We start from the raw sequence: 19,125 nt of genomic DNA, 5'->3' as shown, positions 1-19,125 counted from the left end.
TGGTCTCTGCTGGAGGGAGGGTGCTGGTCTCTGCTGAAGAGAGGGGGCTGGTCTCTGCTGGAGAGAGGGGGCTGGTCTCTGCTGGAGGGAGGGTGCTGGTCTCTGCTGGAGAGAGGGGGCTGGTCTCTGCTGGAGGGAGGGTGCTGGTCTCTGCTGGAGGGAGGGTGCTGGTCTCTGCTGAAGAGAGGGGGCTGGTCTCTGCTGGAGAGAGGGGGCTGGTCTCTGCTGGAGAGAGGGTGCTGGTCTCTGCTGGAGGGAGGGTGCTGGTCTCTGCTGGAGGGAGGGTGCTGGTCTCTGCTGGAGAGAGGGGGCTGGTCTCTGCTGGAGGGAGGGTGCTGGTCTCTGTTGGAGGGAGAGGGTGCTGGTCTCTGCTGGAGAGAGGGGGCTGGTCTCTGCTGGAGGGAGGGTGCTGGTCTCTGCTGGAGGGAGGGTGCTGGGAATGAAGATCGTCTCCTGGATTCACTCCACTAAAATACATTTTTTAATGTTTATCCTCAGAACCTCTTCAGCCAGAAGAAAATGCAGAAAGTGAATATTCCTCTGAACCAGGGATATCCCGGATTCTGGAAGGTAAGTCTCACTCACAGGAGGAGGCCATTCAGCCCCTTCTCGAGCCTGTTACACAGGAACAGGAGGAGGCCATTCAGCCCCTCGAGCCTTTTATACCATTCAGTTGGGCAGCTGGTGTTCGATTATTATACTGAGGAGTCTAGGAGTGAAGATCTTCATTTCCCAAAGCTACTTCTGTGATCCTTTCTCTCTCCCCACCTTTCTCACTCATTCTCTCTCTCTCTCTCTCTCTCTCTGTCACTGTCCTTTCTTTCCCTTCTCCCTCTCCACCCTTCTCTCCATCTCTCTGAGCCTCTCTAATCCTCCGTTTCCCCACTCTCTCTCTCTCTCTCTTCCTTCTCTTCCTCTGTTTTCCCCTCTTCTGCTCCATCTCGCTCTCTGTTCCTCAGTCCACCCCCTTTTTTTACACTTTCATGGGATGTGGGTTTCGCTGGCCGGGCCCAGCATTTATTGCCCATCCCTAGTTGCCCCTTGAGAAGGTGCTGGTGAGCTGCCTTCTTGAACCGCTGCAGTCCCTGTGGTGTAGGTACACCCACGGCGCTGTTAGGGAGGGAGTTCCAGGATTTTGTCTGTGTGGTGTAGGTACACCCACAGTGCTGTTAGGGAGGAAGTTCCAGGATTTTGTATGTGTGGTGTAGGTACACCCACAGCGCTGTTAGGGAGGGAGTTCCAGGGTTTTGTCCGTGTGGTGTAGGTACACCCACAGCGCTGTTAGGGAGGGAGTTCCAGGATTTTGTCCCTGTGGTGTAGGTACACCCACAGCGCTGTTAGGGAGGGAGTTCCAGGATTTTGTCCGTGTGGTGTAGGTACACTCACGGCGCTGTTAGCTAGGGAGTTCCAGGATTTTGACCCAGCGACAGTGAAGGAACGGCTGATATATTCCCAAGTCAGGACGGTGTGTGACTTGGAGGGGAACTTCCAGGTGGTGGGTGTTCCCCATGTGTCTGCTGCCCTTGTCCTTCTAGATGGTAGTGGTCGTGGGTTTGGAACGTGCTGTCTAAGGAGCCTTGGTGAGTTCCTGCAATGCATCTTGTAGATGGTACACACACTGCTGCTACTGTGCGTCGGTGGTGGAGGGAGTGAATGTTTGTGGATGTGGTGCTGATCAAGTGGGGCTGCTTTGTCCTGGATGGTGTTGAGCTTCTTGAGTGTTGTGGGAGCTGCAACTCATCCAGGCAAGTGGGGAGTATTCCATCACACTCCTGCATTTGAACATGGGCTGCTTCAGTATCTGAGGAGCCGCGAATGGTGCTGAACATTGTGCAACCATCAGCGAACATCCCCACTTCTGACCTTATGATGGAAGGAGGGTCATTGATGAAGCAGCTGAAGATGGTTGGGCCGAGGACACTACCCTGAGGAACTCCTGCAGTGATGTCCTGGAGCTGAGATGATTGACCTCCAACAACCACAACCATCTTCCTTTGTGCTGGGTATGACTCCAACCAGCGGAGAGTTTTCCCCCTGATTCCCAGTGACTCCAGTTTTGCTGGGGCTCCTTGATGCCACACTCGGTCAAATGCTGCCTCGATGTGAAGTGCAGTCACTCTCACCTCACCCCGGGAGTTCAGCTCTTTTGTCCATGTTTGAACCAAGGCTGTAATGAGGTCAGGAGCTGAGTGGCCCTAGCAGAACCCAAACTGGGCATCAGTGAGCAGGTTATTGCTAAGCAAGTGCCGCTTGTCCATTACTTTACTGATGATGGAGAGTAGACTGATGGGGCGGCAATTGGTCGGGTTGGATTGGTCCTGCTTTTTGTGTACAGGACATACCTGGGCAGTGTTGGATTGGGTACCCTGGTTTGCTGGGACTTTAGGATCTGTTTCATGGTGACTGAGTTGGTACCAAGACAGAGAAGCTCAGTGGACCCTTCCTGGAGGAAACAGTCTGCCCGGTTTAGTGACTTGGCCGGGGTTTGCTGTAACTGAGCAGAATGCTTGGGTATTTCAGGGGCAGTTAAAACTCAGCCCCGTGGCTGTGGGTCTGGAGTCACATGTAGGCCCAGACCAGGTAAGGACAGCAGATTTCCCTCCCCTAAAGGGCACTAGTGAACCAGATGGGTTTTTACAACAATCGAAAATGGTTTCATGGTCACTATTAAACAGACTAGATTTTAACTCCAGATTGATTTTCAATCCCACTCGCTGTCCTGGTGGGATTTGAACCCTTGTCTCCAGAGCATTAGCTTATGTTTCTGGGTTACCTGTCCAATGACATCTCCGCTATGCCACTGTCTCCTCCTCTCTGTTTCCCTCTATATTCCTCTGTTCCGTCCTCTCTCACACTCTCTCTATTCCTCTGTTCCACCCTCTCTCACACTCCCTCTATTCCTCTGTTCCACCCTCTCTCACACTCTCTCTATTCCTCTGTTCCACCCTCTCTCACACTCTCTCTATTCCTCTGTTCCAACCTCTCTCACACTCTCTCTATTCCTCTGTCCACCCTTTCTCACACTCTTTCTATTCCTCTGTCCACCCTCTCTCACACTCTCTCTATTCCTCTGTTCCACCCTCTCTCACACTCTCTCTATTCCTCTGTTCCACCCTCTCTCACACTCTCTCTATTCCTCTGTTCCACCCTCTCTCACACTCTCTCTATTCCTCTGTTCCACCCTCTCTCACACTCTCTCTATTCCTCTGTTCCACCCTCTCTCACACTCTCTCTATTCCTCTGTTCCACCCTCTCTCACACTCTCTCTATTCCTCTGTTCCACCCTCTCTCACACTCTCTCTATTCCTCTGTTCCACCCTCTCTCACACTCTCTCTATTCCTCTGTTCCACCCTCTCTCACACTCTCTCTATTCCTCTGTTCCACCCTCTCTCACACTCTCTCTATTCCTCTGTTCCACCCTCTCTCACACTCTCTCTATTCCTCTGTCCACCCTCTCTCACACTCTCTCTATTCCTCTGTTCCACCCTCTCTCACACTCTCTCTATTCCTCTGTTCACCCTCTCTCACACTCTCTCTATTCCTCTGTTCCACCCTCTCTCAAACTCTCTCTATTCCTCTGTTCCACCCTCTCTCACACTCTCTCTATTCCTCTGTTCCACCCTCTCTCACACTCTCTCTATTCCTCTGTTCCACCCTCTCTCACACTCTCTCTATTCCTCTGTTCCACCCTCTCTCACACTCTCTCTATTCCTCTGTTCCACCCTCTCTCACACTCTCTCTATTCCTCTGTTCCACCCTCTCTCACACTCTCTCTATTCCTCTGTCGACCCTCTCTCACACTCTCTCTATTCCTCTGTCCACCCTCTCTCACACTCTCTCTATTCCTCTGTTCCACCCTCTCTCACACTCTCTCTATTCCTCTGTTCCACCCTCTCTCACACTCTCTATATTCCTCTGTTCCGCCCTCTCTCACACTCTCCCTATTCCTCTGTTCCACCCTCTCTCACACTCTCTCTATTCCTCTGTTCCACCCTCTCTCACACTCTCTCTATTCCTCTGTTCCACCCTCTCTCACACTCTCTCTATTCCTCTGTTCCACCCTCTCTCACACTCTCTCTATTCCTCTGTCCACCCTCTCTCACACTCTCTCTATTCCTCTGTTCCACCCTCTCTCACACTCTCTCTATTCCTCTGTTCCACCCTCTCTCACACTCTCTCTATTCCTCTGTTCCACCCTCTCTCACACTCTCTCTATTCCTCTGTTCCACCCTCTCTCACACTCTCTCTATTCCTCTGTTCCACCCTCTCTCACACTCTCTCTATTCCTCTGTTCTGCCCTCTCTCACACTCTCTCTATTCCTCTGTTCTGCCCTCTCTCACACTCTCTCTATTCCTCTGTTCCACCCTCTCTCTCTCAGTCAGTCACTCCCTATTCTTCTATTTTCCCTGTCTCACTCTCTTCCTCTCTTTCTGTTCCCTCTATCACTCTGTTCCCCATCTCTTTCTCTTGAGTCCTCTATATTCCCCTGTTCCCCTCCCACTCACGCTCTCTGTTCCTATCTTCCTCTGATCGCTCATTCTGTCTCTATTCCTTTATATTCCACAGTCCCTACCTCCCACCGACTCTCTGTCCATCCCTTTCTCTCTCCTTGTCTCTGCCCTTTCCCCTCGGTGATCCCCAATCTCCCCCAGTCTCTCCCTCCCTCCCCCAGTTTCTCTCTCCCTCTCTCTGTTTCCCCCTCCCTCCCCCAGTCTCTCCCTCCCCCAGTCTCTCCCTCCCTCCCCCAGTCTCTCCCTCCCTCCCCCAGTCTCTCCCTCCCTCCCCCAGTCTCTCCCTCACTCTCTCTGTTTCCCCCTCCCTCTCCCAGTCTCTCCCTCCCTCTCCCAGTCTCCCCCTCCCTTCCCCAGTCTCTCCCTCCCTCCCCCAGTCTCTCCCTCCCTCCCCCTGTTTCCCCTTCCCTCTCCCGGTCTCTCCCTCCCTCTCCCAGTCTCCCCCTCCCTCCCCCAGTCTCTCCCTCCCTCCCCCAGTCTCTCCCTCCCTCTCTCTGTTTCCCCCCTCCCTCTCCTAGTCTCTCCCTCCCTCCCTATCTCTCTCCTTCCCTCTCTCTGCCTCTTGATCCCTCCCTCTCTCCGTCTCCCTGCCTCTTAATTCCTCCCTCTGTTTCTCCCACCTTCCTTCTCTCTCTGTCTCCCTCCCTCTCTATGTTTTACTGCTCCTCCTTGTCTCTCCTCCTTTGTGACTCTCTCCCTCTCTGCCCTCTAACCAATTCTCAACCCATGTCAATATATTACCCCCAACCCCGTGTGTTTAATTTTACACCCTAACCTCTTATGTGGGACTTTAACCAAAACCTTTCTGAAAATCCAAATACACCACATCCACTGGTTCCCCTTCATCTATTCTGCGAGTTACACCCTCAAAAAAACTCCAGTAGGTTTGTCAAAGATGATTTCCCTTCACAAACCCATGTTGACTTTGTCTAATCCCGTTGATATTTTCACACCCTGTTAACACATCCTTTATAATAGACTCTCGTGTTTTCCCTACCCCTGATGGTTAGGCTAACCCGTCTGTAATTTACTGTTCTATCCCTCCCTCCCTTTTATAAATTGTGGGGTTACATTTGCCACCCTCCAATCTGCAGGGACTGTTCCAGAATCTACAGAATTTTGGGAGATGACAACCAACGAATCCACTATGTCCATCGCCACCTCCTGTTGTGTCCTGGGCTGTAGATTATCAGGCCCTAGGGATTTATCAGTTTTCTGCCCCATTCATTTCTCCAGCACTATTGTTTTAATAATACTAATTTCCTTCACTTCCTCCTTCTCACTGGACCCTTGGTTCCCTAGTATTTGTGGGAAGATATTTGTGTCTTCCTCGGTGAAGACAGGACTAAAGTAATTGTTTAATTGCACTGCCATTCCCTTGTTCTCTATTGTAAACCCCGCTGTTCCAGGCTGCAAGGAACCTACAATTGTCTTCACTAATCTTTTTCTTCTTCAAACACTGAGAGAAGCTTTCACACTCCCTCTTTTATGTTCCTTGCAAGTTTACTCTCATATTCTATTTTCCCTCTTAATCAATCTCTTGGTCCTCCTTTGCTGAATTCTAACCCGCTCCCAATCCTCAGACTTGCTGCTGTTTCTACCAAGTTGACGTGGCTCCTCTTTGGGTCTAACCCTATCCTTAATATATTTTGTTAGCCATGGTTTGGCCACTTTTCCAGTTGTGTTTTTTTTTACCAGAAAGGAATGTATGACTGTTGCAATCTATACATTCACTCCTTAAAGATTAGCCAGTGCCTATCCACCATCATACATTTCAATGTAGTTCCCCAATCTCTCTCAGACAACTCCCGTCCCACCCCTTCCTCGTTCCCTTTGTATAGATTTAGGACCCTAGTTTCCGAATGGGCTACTTCACTTTAGAAAGGCACTTTTTCCATTAGTAGAGGGGTCACTAACCAGGGGGCATAGGTTTAAGGTAAGAGGTAGAAGGCTAAGAGAGGACTTGAGGAGAGATTTATTCACCCAGAGGGTGGTGGGAGTCTGGAACTCGCTGCCTGAAAGGGTGGTTGAGTCAGAAACTCTCGTGACATTGAAGAAGTATTTAGCTATTCACTTGCGTTGCCATAGCCTCCAGGGCTATGGGCCAAGCGCTGGAAAATGGGATCAGTGCAGTCAGATCTTTGTTGTCCGGCGTGGACATGATGGGCTGAATGGCCTCCTTCTGTGCTGTAAACGTCTATGAGTCTACTCCCCAGCCTAAGGAAGAATTCCATCATGTTGTGGTCGCCGTTCCCTAAAGGACCTCAAACAACAAGTTTATGAATTAGCCCCTTCTCATTACACAAACCCAAGCCTAGGCTCGCCTGTCTCCTAGTCAGTCCCTTGACATACTGACCTTAAGACCATAAGATGTAGGAGCAGAAGTTGGCCATTCGGCCCATCGACTCTGCTCCATTATTCAATGAGATCATGGCTGATCTGATAATCCTCAGATCCACTTTCCTGCCTTTTCCCCATAACCCTCGATTCCCTTACTGATTAAAAATCTGTCTGTCTCAGCCTTAAATCTACTTAATGACCCAGCCTCTCCAGCCTCTGCGGTAAAGAATTCCACAGATTGACTACCCTCTGAGAGAAGAAATTCCTCCTCATCTCTGTCTTAAATGGGTGACCCCTTACTCTGAGATTATGCCCTCTGGTCCTAGACTCTCCCACAAGGGGAAACAACCTCTCAGCATCTACTCTGTCAATCCCCCTGAGAATTTTACATGTTTCAATAAGGTCGCCTCTCATTCTTCTAAACTCCAATGAGCACAGGCCCAACCTACTCAACCTCTCCTCATAAGAAAATCCCTCCATACCCGGGATCAACCCAGTGAACCTTCTCTGGACTGCCTCCAATGCCAGTAAATCTTTCCTTAGATAAGGGGACCAAAACTGTTCACAGTATTCTAGGTGTGGTCTAACTAGTGTCGTGTATAGTTTTAGCAAGACTTCCCTATTTTTATACTCCATTCCCTTTGGAATAAAGACCAACATTCCATTTGGGGTCTCAGAATCCACCTCGTACTCACTCCAGGAATCCACCCACCACAGTGTTATTGCTAATTTGGTTTGCCCCAGTCTATATGTAGATTAAAGTCCCCCATGGTTACTGGAGCACCCCTGTCACATGCACCTGTAATTTCCTGTTTAATGCTGCCCCTACCTTACTGCAACTGTTTGGGGGCCTACAGACAACTGCCATGAATATTTCCCACCCTTGTAGCTTCTAAGCTTCACCCAGACTGATTCTACGTCTAGATTTGCTGTTTTCATCCTGAGTTAAAAATGTCATGGCATCTCCATTCCTATTGGCCTGACCTCCCTAAATATCAAGTCCCCTTGGACATTCAGGTCCCAGCCTTGGTCACCCCACAGCCATGTCTCCGTAATCCCAATCCTATCGTGCCCCTTTACAACGATTTACACTGTTAATTCATCGAGCTTATTGCAAATGATCCACCCACTCAGATACAGGGCCTTTAGACTTCACTTTAAACACATTTTTATTGCACTATGGGCCTATTTGCTGCTAGACCCCTGTCCCCTCTGCCTCCCTCTCTCCCCTTCTCGCTCAGTCCATATCGCTCTGTCCCTCTATCTCTCTCTCCCACTATCTCTCTCTCCCTCTATATCCCTGTATCTCTCTTTCTGTGTCTCTCTCCTCTCTCCTCATCTCTCTCACACCCTCTCTCTCTCTCCTCGCTTTCTCCCTCCCCCTGTCTCTCTCTCTCTTTCTCTCTCCCTCTGCCACGCTTCCTCGATCTCTCTCTCCCACTGTCCCCATGTCCCTCTCTCTACCTCTCTCTCTCTCCTCTGTCTCTCTCTGTTTCTCACTCACTCTCCCGCTCTCTCTCCCTCTGTCTCTCTCTCTATCTCACTCACTCTCCCGCTCTCTCTCCCTCTGTCTCTCTCCCTCTATCTCACTCACTCTCCCTCTCTTTCTCCCTCTGTCTCTCTCTCTATCTCACTCACTCTCCCGCTCTCTCTCCCTCTGTCTCTCTCCCTCTATCTCACTCACTCTCCCTCTCTTTCTCCCTCTGTCTCTCTCCCTCTCTTTCTCCCTGTCTCTTTCTCTTTCTCACACTCTCTCCCTCTGTCCTCTCTCCCCCTGTATATCTCCCTCTGTCTCTCCCTGTCTCTCTCTCTTACTCACACTCTCTCCCTCTCTCACTCCCTCAGTCTCTCTCTCCTCAGTCTCTCTCTCCCTCTGTCTCTCTCCCTCTCTCTATGTCTCTCTCCTCTCTCTCTCCCTCTCCCTCTGTCTCTCTCCCTCTCTCTCTCCCTCCCTCTGTCTCTCTCCCTCTGTCTCTCTCTCTCTCCCTCTATCTCTCTCCCTCTCTCTCCCTCTCCCTCCCTCCACCCCCCCCCCCGAACTCTCCAACTGTCTCCCTTAACCTCCCTTGCTCTGGGCAGAGGTTTACATTCACCCCGGGTGTTTTTCTGGGCAGTGGGAGGTGTTTCTGGGCAGTGGGGGGTGTGTTTCTGGGGTGATTTCCCCCTCCCTTGACCCACTTTAGGCTCTGAAGTGTCGGATTATTGACCATTGAAGGGCCATGTCCCCCCCAGCCTGAAGTTTCAGGCCAGCCGGAGGGTTTCCGGTGGGGCAGGGGGAAGTCCAAAATTAAACTGGGTTCAGGCCATGGAGAGAAAGTCAAGGTGGGGGTGGAGGGCTTGGGGTAGTGGGAGTGGGGATGAGGGTGATGCCTCCTTCATCAGCCTCTATTTATCACAGCAGGGGGCCCCTCGATAGACCTGGGCCCAGCTGGGGCTCATCCCCATCCCGGCCTCTCAACTAACAACCCCTCCCCCCCTCTGTCCATTCCCCCCTCTGTCCATTCCCCCCTCTGTCCATTCCCCCCTCTGTCCATTCCCCAGGGCCTCACCCCTTCTCCCCAGCCTCAGATCCCCCCCATCTGTCCATTCCCCCCTCTGTCCATTCCCCCCTCTGTCCATTCCCCAGGGCCTCACCCCTTCTCCCCAGCCTCAGATCCCTCCCCCCCCTCTGTCCATTCCCCTGGGCCTCACCCCCCTCCTCACCCTCAGATCCCTCCCCCCCCTCTGTCCATTCCCCCCTCTGTCCATTCCCCCCTCTGTCCATTCCCCCTCTGTCCATTCCCCCCTCTGTCCATTCCCCCTCTGTCCATTGCCCCCTCTGTCCATTCCCCCCTCTGTCCATTCCCCCCTCTGTCCATTCCCCCCTCTGTCCATTCCCCCCTCTGTCCATTCCCCCCTCTGTCCATTCCCCCCTCTGTCCATTCCCCCTCTGTCCATTCCCCCCTCTGTCCATTCCCCCCTCTGTCCATTCCCCCCTCTGTCCATTCCCCCCTCTGTCCATTCCCCCCTCTGTCCATTCCCCCCTCTGTCCATTCCCCTGGGCCTCACCCCCCTCCTCACCCTCAGATCCCTCCCCCCCCTCTGTCCATTCCCCCCTCTGTCCATTCCCCCCTCTGTCCATTCCCCCCTCTGTCCATTCCCCCCTCTGTCCATTCCCCCCTCTGTCCATTCCCCCCTCTGTCCATTCCCCTGGGCCTCACCCCCCTCCCCACCCTCAGATCCCTCCCCCCCACCCCAGCACCTAGCCGGTCTGGAAGTCCCGGCCAGAGGCTCTGGCCACTGCCTGCCCTCACTATCCTATCCAGTGCAGGGAGTAGGAAGCTGCTGGCCAATCAGATTGACTGGCTGGGCTCTGAGCTGTGACTCCCTCCCCAGCCCTGTCCTGTCTCCAGCCAATCAGTGTTGGAGTGTGAAATGGCTGTGGGGTCAGGCAGTGTCAGTGGAGACGGGTTCCCCACTGACTCAGAGGGAAGGCAAACCTAAAAATCCCTGATTCTATCCCTCTCCCTCGCTCTGTCTCTCTTCTCTCCCTCTCCCTCTCTCTGTCTCTCTCTCTGTCTCTCTTCTCTCCCTCTCCCTCTCTCTGTCTCTCTTCTCTCCCTCTCCCTCTCTCTGTCTCTCTCTCTGTCTCTCTTCTCTCCCTCTCCCTCTCTCTGTCTCTCTCTCTGTCTCTCTTCTCTCCCTCTCCCTCTCTCTGTCTCTCTCTCTGTCTCTCTTCTCTCTCTCTCTGTCCTTCTCTCTCTCTCTCTATTTCTCTGTCTCTCTCTCTGTCTCTGTCTCTCTCTCTCTCTTTCTCTCTCTGTCTCTGTCTCTCTTTGTATTTGTGTCTCTTTCTCTCTCTCCCTGTCTCTCTCTCTGTCTCTTTCTCTCTCTGTCTCTCCCTCTCACTGTCTCTCTGTCTCTCTCTCTCTGTCTCTCTCTCTCTCTGTCTCGCTCTCCCTGTGTCTCTCTCTCTCTCCATGTGTCTCTCTCTCTCTTTCTCTCTCCCTCGATTTCTCTCTGTCTCCCTCTCTCTCTCCCTAACTCTCTCTCTCTCTGTATCTCTTTCTGATGCTCTCTCTCTGTCTCTCTCTCTCCCTCTGTCTCCCTTTCTCTCCCCCTGACTCTCTCTCTGTCTCTGTATCTTTCTGATTCCCCCTCTCTCCCTCTCACTGTCTCTCTGTCTCTCTCTCTCTCTGTCTCTCTCTCTCTCTGTCTCTCTCTCTCTCTCCCTCTCTCTCTCCCTGTCTCTCTCTCTCCCTGTCTCTCTCTCTCTCTGTATCCCTTTCTGATTCTCCCTCTCTCCATCTCTCTCTCTCTCTCTCTCCCTCTCTCTCACTCCGTCTCTCTCTCTCTCTCTCTCTCTGTCTCCCTTTCTCTCTCCCTGACTCTCTCTCTGTCTCTGTATCTCTTTCTGATTCTCCCTCTCTCCCTCTGTCTCTCTCTCTGTCTCTCTCTTTCTCGCTGTCTCTCTCCCTGTCTCTCTCTGCATCTCTTTCTGATTCTCCCTCTCTCTCTCTCTGTCTCTCTCTCTCCGTATCTATTTCTGATTCTCCGTCTCTCCCGGTCTCCCTCTCTGTCTCTCTGTCTCTCTCCCTCTCTCTCTCACTCCCTCTCTCTCTCCCTGTCTCTCTCTGTATCTCTTTCTGATTCTCCCTCTCTCCCTGCTTTTACAGATTGTGGTCTGGGAACATGAGAATTTTCAGGGTCGGAGACAGGAATTCACAAGCGAATGTTTCAATATCTCACAGTGTGGCTTTGACAATGTCCGATCACTCCGGGTGGAAAGTGGGGCGTAAGTAAATGACCCAGCTCTCTCTCTGTGTAAATGACCCAGCTCTATCTCTGTGTGTAAATGACGCAGCTCTCTCTCTCTGTGTAAATGATCCAGCTCTCTCTCTGTGTAAATGACCCAGCTCTATCTCTGTGTGTAAATGACGCAGCTCTCTCTCTCTGTGTGTAAATGATCCAGCTCTCTCTCTGTGTAAATGACCCAACTCTCTCTCTCTGTGTGTAAATGATCCAGCTCTCTCTCTGTGTAAATGACCCAGCTCTCTCTCTGTGTGTAAATGACCCAGCTCTCTCTCTGTGTAAATGACCCAGCTCTCTCTCTCTGTGTAAATGACCCAGCTCTCTCTCTGTGTAAATGAGCCAACTCTCTCTCTCTGTGTGTAAATGATCCAGCTCTCTCTCTGTGTAAATGACCCAGCTCTCTCTCTGTGTGTAAATGACCCAGCTCTCTCTCTGTGTAAATGACCCAGCTCTCTCTCTCTGTGTAAATGACCCAGCTCTCTCTCTGTGTAAATGATCCAGCTCTCTCTCTCTGTGTAAATGATCCAGCTCACTCTGTCTGTGTAAATGACCCAGCTCTCTCTCTGTGTAAATGACCCAGCTCTCTCTCTCTGTGTAAATGATCCAGCTCTCTCTCTCTGTGTAAATGATCCAGCTCTCTCTCTCTGTGTAAATGACCCAGCTCTCTCTCTGTGTAAATGACCCAGCTCTCTCTCTCTGTGCAAATGACCCAGCTCTCTCTCTCTGTAAATGACCCAGCTCTCTCTGTGTGTAAATGACCCAGCTCTCTCTCTCTGTGTAAATGATCCAGCTCTCTCTCTCTGTGTTAATGATCCAGATCTCTCTCTCTCTGTGTAAATGACCCAGCTCTCTCTCTCTCTGTGTAAATGACCCAGCTCTCTCTCTGTGTGTAAATGTCCCAGCTCTCTGTCTCTGTGTAAATGACCCAGCTCTCTCTCTGTGTAAATGACTCAGCTCTCTGTGTAAATGATCCAGCTCTCTCTCTGTGTAAATGACCCAGCTCTCTCTCTCTGTGTAAATGATCCAGCTCTCTCTCTCTGTGTAAATGACCCAGCTCTCTCTCTGTGTAAATGATCCAGCTCTCTCTCTGTGTAAATGACCCAGCTCTATCTCTGTGTGTAAATGACCCAGCTCTCTCTCTGTGTAAATGATCCAGCTCTCTCTCTGTGTAAATGATCCAGCTCTCTCTCTGTGTAAATGACCCAGCTCTCTCTCTCTGTGTAAATGACGCAGCTCTCTCTCTCTGTGTAAATGATCCAGCTCTCTCTCTGTGTAAATGATCCAGCTCTCTCTCTGTGTAAATGATCCAGCTCTCTCTCTCTGTGTAAATGACCCAGCTCTCTCTCTGTGTAAATGACCCAGCTCTCTCTCTCTGTGTAAATGATCCAGCTCTCTCTCTCTGTGTAAATGATCCAGCTCTCTCTCTGTGTAAATGATCCAGCTCTCTCTCTCTGTGTAAATGACCCAGCTCTCTCTCTGTGTAAATGACCCAGCTCTCTCTCTCTGTGTAAATGATCCAGCACTCTCTCTGTGTGTAAATGACCCAGCTCTTTCTGTGTGTAAATGACCCAGCTCTCTCTGTGTGTAAATGACCCAGCTCTCTCTCTCTGTGTAAATGATCCAGCTCTCTCTCTCTGTGTAAATGACCCAGCTCTCTCTCTCTGTGTCTCTCACACACATACATCCACATTCTGACAGTCACACGCACTCACACACACGCACATAGAAACTAGGAGCAGGTGTAGACCATTCGGCCCTTCAAGTCTGCTCTGCCATTCAATCTGATCATGGCTGATCCTCTATCCCATTGCCGTACTCCCGCTCTCTCCCCAAACCCCTTGATGTCTTTAGAGTCTAGAAATCTATCTATTTCCTTCTTCAATATATTCAGTGACTTGTCCTCCACAGCCTCTGGTGTAGAGAATTCCACAGGTTCACCACCCTCTGAGTGAAGAAGTTTCTCCTCATCTCAGCACTAAAGGGTCTACCCTGTATCCTGAGACTGTGACCTCTTGTTCTAGACCCCCCCAGCCCGAGGAAACATCATCCCTGCATCCAGTCTGTCCAGCCCTGTCAGAATTTTATACCTTTCAATCAGATCCTCCCTCATTCTCCTAAACTCCAGTGAATACAGGGTCTAGTCGGCCCAATCTCTCCTCATACAACAATCCCGCCATCCCAGGAATCAGTCTGGTGAACCTTCACTGCGCTCCCTCTATGGTAAGTATATCCTTTCTTAGGTAAGGAGACCAAAACTGCACACAATACTCCAGCTGTGGTCTCACCAAGAGCCTGTCCAGCTGCAGTAAGACATCCTTGCTCCTGTACTCATGTCCTCTCACATTGAAGACCAACATACCATTTGTCTTCTTAACTACTTGCTGCACCTACATGCTTGCTTTCAGTGACTGGTCTACAAGGACACCCAGGTCCCTTTGTACATCAACATTTCCCATCTCTCACCATTTAAATAATACTCGGCCATCCTGCTTTTCCTACCAAATTGGACAACTCCACACTTAACCACCTAAACCACTTAACCACATCTGCCATGTATTTTCCCACTCACTCAATTTGTCTAAATCGCCCTGAAGCCTCTTAACCCCCTCCTCACCGCTCACATTCCCACCAAGTTTTGTGTCATCATTGGAAATATTACATTTGGTTCCCTCGTCCAGATCATTGATATATATTGTGAATAGCTGGGGTCCCAGCACTGATCCCTGTGGTACCCCACTAGTCACCGCCTGTCACTCCGAAAAAGGACCCACTTATTCCTACTCTCTGTTTCCTGTCCGCCAACCAATTCTCAATACGAACTTACAGAACAGGAACAGGAACAGGAGGAGGCCATTCGGCCCCTCAAGCCTACTCCGCCATTCAATACGATCATGGCTGATCTGCTTATGTTTCGAGTTACAGATTCTCACCTAACCCCGATAACCTTTGATTCCCTTTCCTAACAAGAATCCATCTCCCTCCGCCTTAAAAATATTCAGTGACCCCACCCCCACCACCTTCTGAGGCAGAGAGTTCCAAAGTCGCACAACCCTCAGAGAGAAAATAATTCTCCTCATCTCTGTCCTAAAAGGGCGACCCCTAATTTTACAACACTGCCCCCTCGTTCTAGACTCACCCACCAGAGAAAACATCCTTTCCACATCCACTTTGTCAAGGCCGTTCAGGATCTTGTAAACTTCAATCAAATCACCCCTCACTCTTCTATTTGTTCATTTCTTCCACCATTTCCTTATTATCTGCTATTAACTCCGCACTGTCACTCTCTATAGGACCAACACTCACTTTACTTACCCTTTTCCTGTTTAAATACCCTGTAGAAACTCTTGCTATCTGTTTTTTACATTTCTAGCTAGCTTCCTCTCAAACTCTAATTTCTTTCTCCTGGTTAACCTTTCAGTCACTCTCTGCCGTTCTTTATATTCTGTCCAATCATCTGCCCTGCCACTCATCTCTGCGGAGTTGTTTGCTTTTTCCTTAAGTTTGATGCTTTCCTTAACATCTTTCGTTAACCACAGTTGGTGGGTTCTCCCCTTAGAATTTTTCTTTATAGTAGGAATGTACTTATTCTCAATACTCTGAAATATCCCCATAAATGTCTGCCACTGCTTCTCTATTGATCTATCCCCTAGCCTAGTGTCCCAGTTCACTTCAGCTAGATCAGCTTTCATCCCCGCATTGTTGCTCTTATTTAAGTTTAACATACTAGTTTTAGACCCACACCTCTTTCAAACTGGATGTAAAATTCAATCATGTTGTGGTCGCTGCTACCTAGGGGTGCCTTTACTCTGAGGTTATTAATTAATCCTGTCACATTTCACAAGACCAAGTCTAGTATAACCTGCTCCTTGGTTGGTTTCAGAATGTGCTGCTCTAAGAAACTATCTCGAAAACATTCTATGAACTCCTCATCCAGGCTACTACTGCCAATCTGATTTTTCCAGTTTATGTGTAGATTAAAATCACCCGTGATTATTGCTGTCCCTTTATCACAAGCACGCAATATTTTCTCTTGAATACTTTGCCCTATGCTGTGGCTACTGTTAGGGGGCCTGTAGACCACTCCCACTAATGACATTTTCCCCCAACTGTTCCACCCAAACCGATTCTACATCCTGATCTCCTGAACCAAGGTCATCTCTAACTATTGCACCAATGCCCTCTTTGATTAACAGCGCTACCCCTCCACCTTTACCTAGCTTCCTGTTCTTCTTGAATTTCAGATACCCCTCAGTATTCAGGACCCAATCCTTGTCACCCTGCATCCACATCTCCTTAATGTCTATCAGATCATGTTTCATTACTTCAATGTGCGCTATGAATTCATTTATTCTGTTGTGAATGATACATGCATTTGGATACAGAGCCTTTAGTGTTGCCTTCTTGTCATCTTTGTAACATCTGGTCTTGACTACTGGTGTACTCTTCGGTTTTATCTCTGCATTTCCATGGCTACCTCCTTTAGTATTCTGGCATGTAGATTATCGGGCCCCAGGGATTTATTGGCTTTCAGTCCCATTATTTATCTGTGTCTTCCTCTGTGAAGACAGACCTAAAGTAGTTGTTTAATTGCTCTGCCATTTCCTCGTCCTCTATTATAAATTCTCCTGCTTTGGACTGTAAAGGACCTGCATTCCCCTTCACTAATCGTTTTCTTTTTACATATTTATAGAAGCTTTTACAGTCCACTTTTATGTTCCTTGCAAGTTTACTCTCATACTCTATTTTCCCCTCTTAATCAATCTCTCAGTCCTCCTTTGCTGAATTCGAAACTGTCCCCAATCCTCAGGCTAGCTATATTTTCTAGCAACTTTATATGGCCCCTCTTTGGATCTCACACTATCCTTAATTTCTCTTGTTAGCCATGGTTTGGCCACTTTTTCTGTTGTGTTTTTGTACCATACATTTGTACCTTAAATATTAGCCATTGCCTATCCACCTTTTAATGAAGGTCCCCAATCTATTGTAACTAACTTATGCCTTATACCTTCGTAGTTTCCTTTGTCAAGATTTAGGACCCTAGTTTCAGATCGGATACTTCATTTTCCATCCTAGTGAAGAATTCGATCATGTTATGATCACTGTTCCCTAAGGGACCCCACACAACAAGTTTTTAATTAACCCCTTCTCATTGCACAATACCAAATCGAGGATAATTTGTTCCCTAGTTGGTTCCTCGATATACTGGTGTAAGAAACCATCCTGTACACACTCCAGGAATTCATCCACCACAGTATTATTGTGAATTTGGTGTGCCCCAGTCTATATGTAGATGAAAGTCACCCACGATTACTGTAGAACACTTGTTAGATGGATCTCTAGTTCCCTGTGCAATGCCCCTACCTTGCCACTTCTGTTTGGAGTCCTATAGACAACACCCACTAATATTTTCCACACCTTGTTGCTTCCTAGCTCCACCCAGACTGATTCTAAATCTGGATTTTCTGAGCCAATCTCCTCTCTCACTGTCACACTGATTTCATCCTTACCTAACAACACTACCCCATCTCCTTTTCCTTTCTGCCTGTCTGTCCTAAATATCGAGTACCCTTGGATATTCCGATCCCAGCCTTGGTCACCTTGCAGCCATGTCTCCGTAATTGCAATCATATCGTACCCGTTTACAACTATTTGCGCTGATACCTCATCGTCCTTATTATGAATGTCCTGCCCACTCAGATGCAGGGCCTTTAGACTTGTTTTTACACATTTTTTATTTGTACTATGGCCCTATTTCCCTTTGGCCTCTCACCTTCCCCTTTTGCTTTTTCCTTTTCTATCTTCCATTCCTATCTTTTTTTTTCTCTCTCTTGTGTCTCCCTGCTCAGGTTCCCATCCCCCAGCCTCTCTAGTTGAAACCCTCCCTCACAGTGCTAGCGAATGGCCCTGGTCCTGCTGGGGTGCAGCCCGCCCAGCTTGTACAGGTCCCATCTTCCCCCGAATCAGTCCCAATGCCTCAGGAATCGAAATCCCTCCCTACCGCACAGGAACCCAGAATCACACAGAGCAGGAGAGGCCCTTCAGCCCATCGAGTCTGCACCGACACGTGAGAAACACCTGACCTACCTCCCTAACCCCATTGACCAGCACTTGGCCCCATAGCCTTGAATGTTATGACGTGCCAAGTGCTCATCCAGGTACTTTTTAAAGGATGTGAGCCTAACCCGCCTCCACCACCCTCCCAGGCAGCGCATTCCAGACCCTCACCACCCTCTGGGTAAAAAGGTTTTCCCTCAAATCCCCCCTAAACCTCCTGCCCCTCACCTTGAACTTATGTCCCATCACTCCTGCCACACATTCACCTGGTCGATTCTCCTATTCCTGATCTCAGTAGCACATGGAACTGGGAGTAATCCTGAGATTACTACCTTTGAGGTCCTGCTTTTTAATTTATTCCTGAGCTCCCTATATTCTGCTTACAGGAGCTCATCCCTCTTTTTACCAATGTCGTTGGCAGTGAAATGCACCACAACCTCTGGCTGTTCACCCTCCCCCTTCAGAATGTCCTGAAGTCGCTCAGTGAGATCCTTGACCCTGGCACCAGGGAGGTAACACACCCTCCTGGAGTCATGTCTGCAGCCACAGAAACGCCTACCTGTTCCACTTAGGACAGGATCCCCTTTCTCTGTTGCTCTCCTGGTCTATTTCCCCCCCCCGCTCTGTGCAGTTGAGCCACTTGTGGTGCATGGACTTGGCCCTTGCTGCTTTCCCCTGAGAAACCATTTCCCCCAGCAGCGCCCATAACCGAGAACCTGTTAGAGAGGGAGATGGACCCAGGAGACTGCTGCACTACCTGCCTAGTGCTTTCACTCTGTCTGGAGGTCACCCATTCCCTTTCTGCCTGTGCACTCTTTACCTGCGGTGTACCCACCTCACCGTACGTGCTATCCACGCAGACCTCACCCTTGCGGATGCTCCACAGTGACTCCAGCTGCAGCTCCAGCTCCAAAATGTGGATTTTGAGTTGATGCCGCTGGAGACACTTCCTGCACATGTGGCCACTCTGGATACTGGAAGTGTCCCTGACTTCCCACATTGCACAGGAGGAGCATTCCACTTGGCCGAGCTGCCCTGCCATGACTTACCCTTAAATTATTCCTTTACTTTTGCTTCCTCTAGTTTAGAGAATATTAAGGACAGAGGAAATACTCACCAGGTCCTACTTACCAAGGCCACTACTCTTCTTTCTGAGGAAAGGTAGCAAATGGAAGGATCACCTCCTTCCCTCTTCAGCGAACTCCCTCAGTCACCAAACTCCATCTTAAGCACTCTAACATAGCCTAAAGCAGCAGTCCAGCACAGACGATGCAGATCTGTAGATGGCTGTCTGAATCTAGCTACTGAAAACCATGTTAAGCTAGTTATCGAATTAACTAGCCATAACTGCAAGCAGAGCCAGTAAAACCCCTTTTAAAAGCTAGACTAAAACTCACCTTCTCCCAACCCGAAGAGCAAGTTTTATT

The 19,125-nt window shown here is 49.6% G+C and overlaps 1 protein-coding gene across 1 annotated transcript in view; it reads left to right on the top strand.

Moving 5' to 3' along the window:
* The first annotated feature begins 502 nt into the window (after positions 1-502).
* The window catches only part of LOC144674165 (beta-crystallin A1-2-like), a 24,941-nt gene continuing 6,318 nt past the window's right edge, over positions 503-19,125 (top strand). The window contains exons 1-2 of the mRNA XM_078535653.1: positions 503-570; positions 11,509-11,627. Coding sequence (XP_078391779.1) covers positions 520-570; positions 11,509-11,627 — 170 coding nt within the window. The 5' untranslated portion in view covers positions 503-519. The remainder of the gene's footprint in view (positions 571-11,508; positions 11,628-19,125) is intronic.

This window comes from Cetorhinus maximus, unplaced genomic scaffold, assembly GCF_964194155.1.
Source record: "Cetorhinus maximus unplaced genomic scaffold, sCetMax3.hap1.1 HAP1_SCAFFOLD_576, whole genome shotgun sequence".
Lineage (NCBI taxonomy): Eukaryota > Metazoa > Chordata > Chondrichthyes > Lamniformes > Cetorhinidae > Cetorhinus > Cetorhinus maximus.
This window is presented reverse-complemented; position numbering and strand designations above follow the sequence as displayed.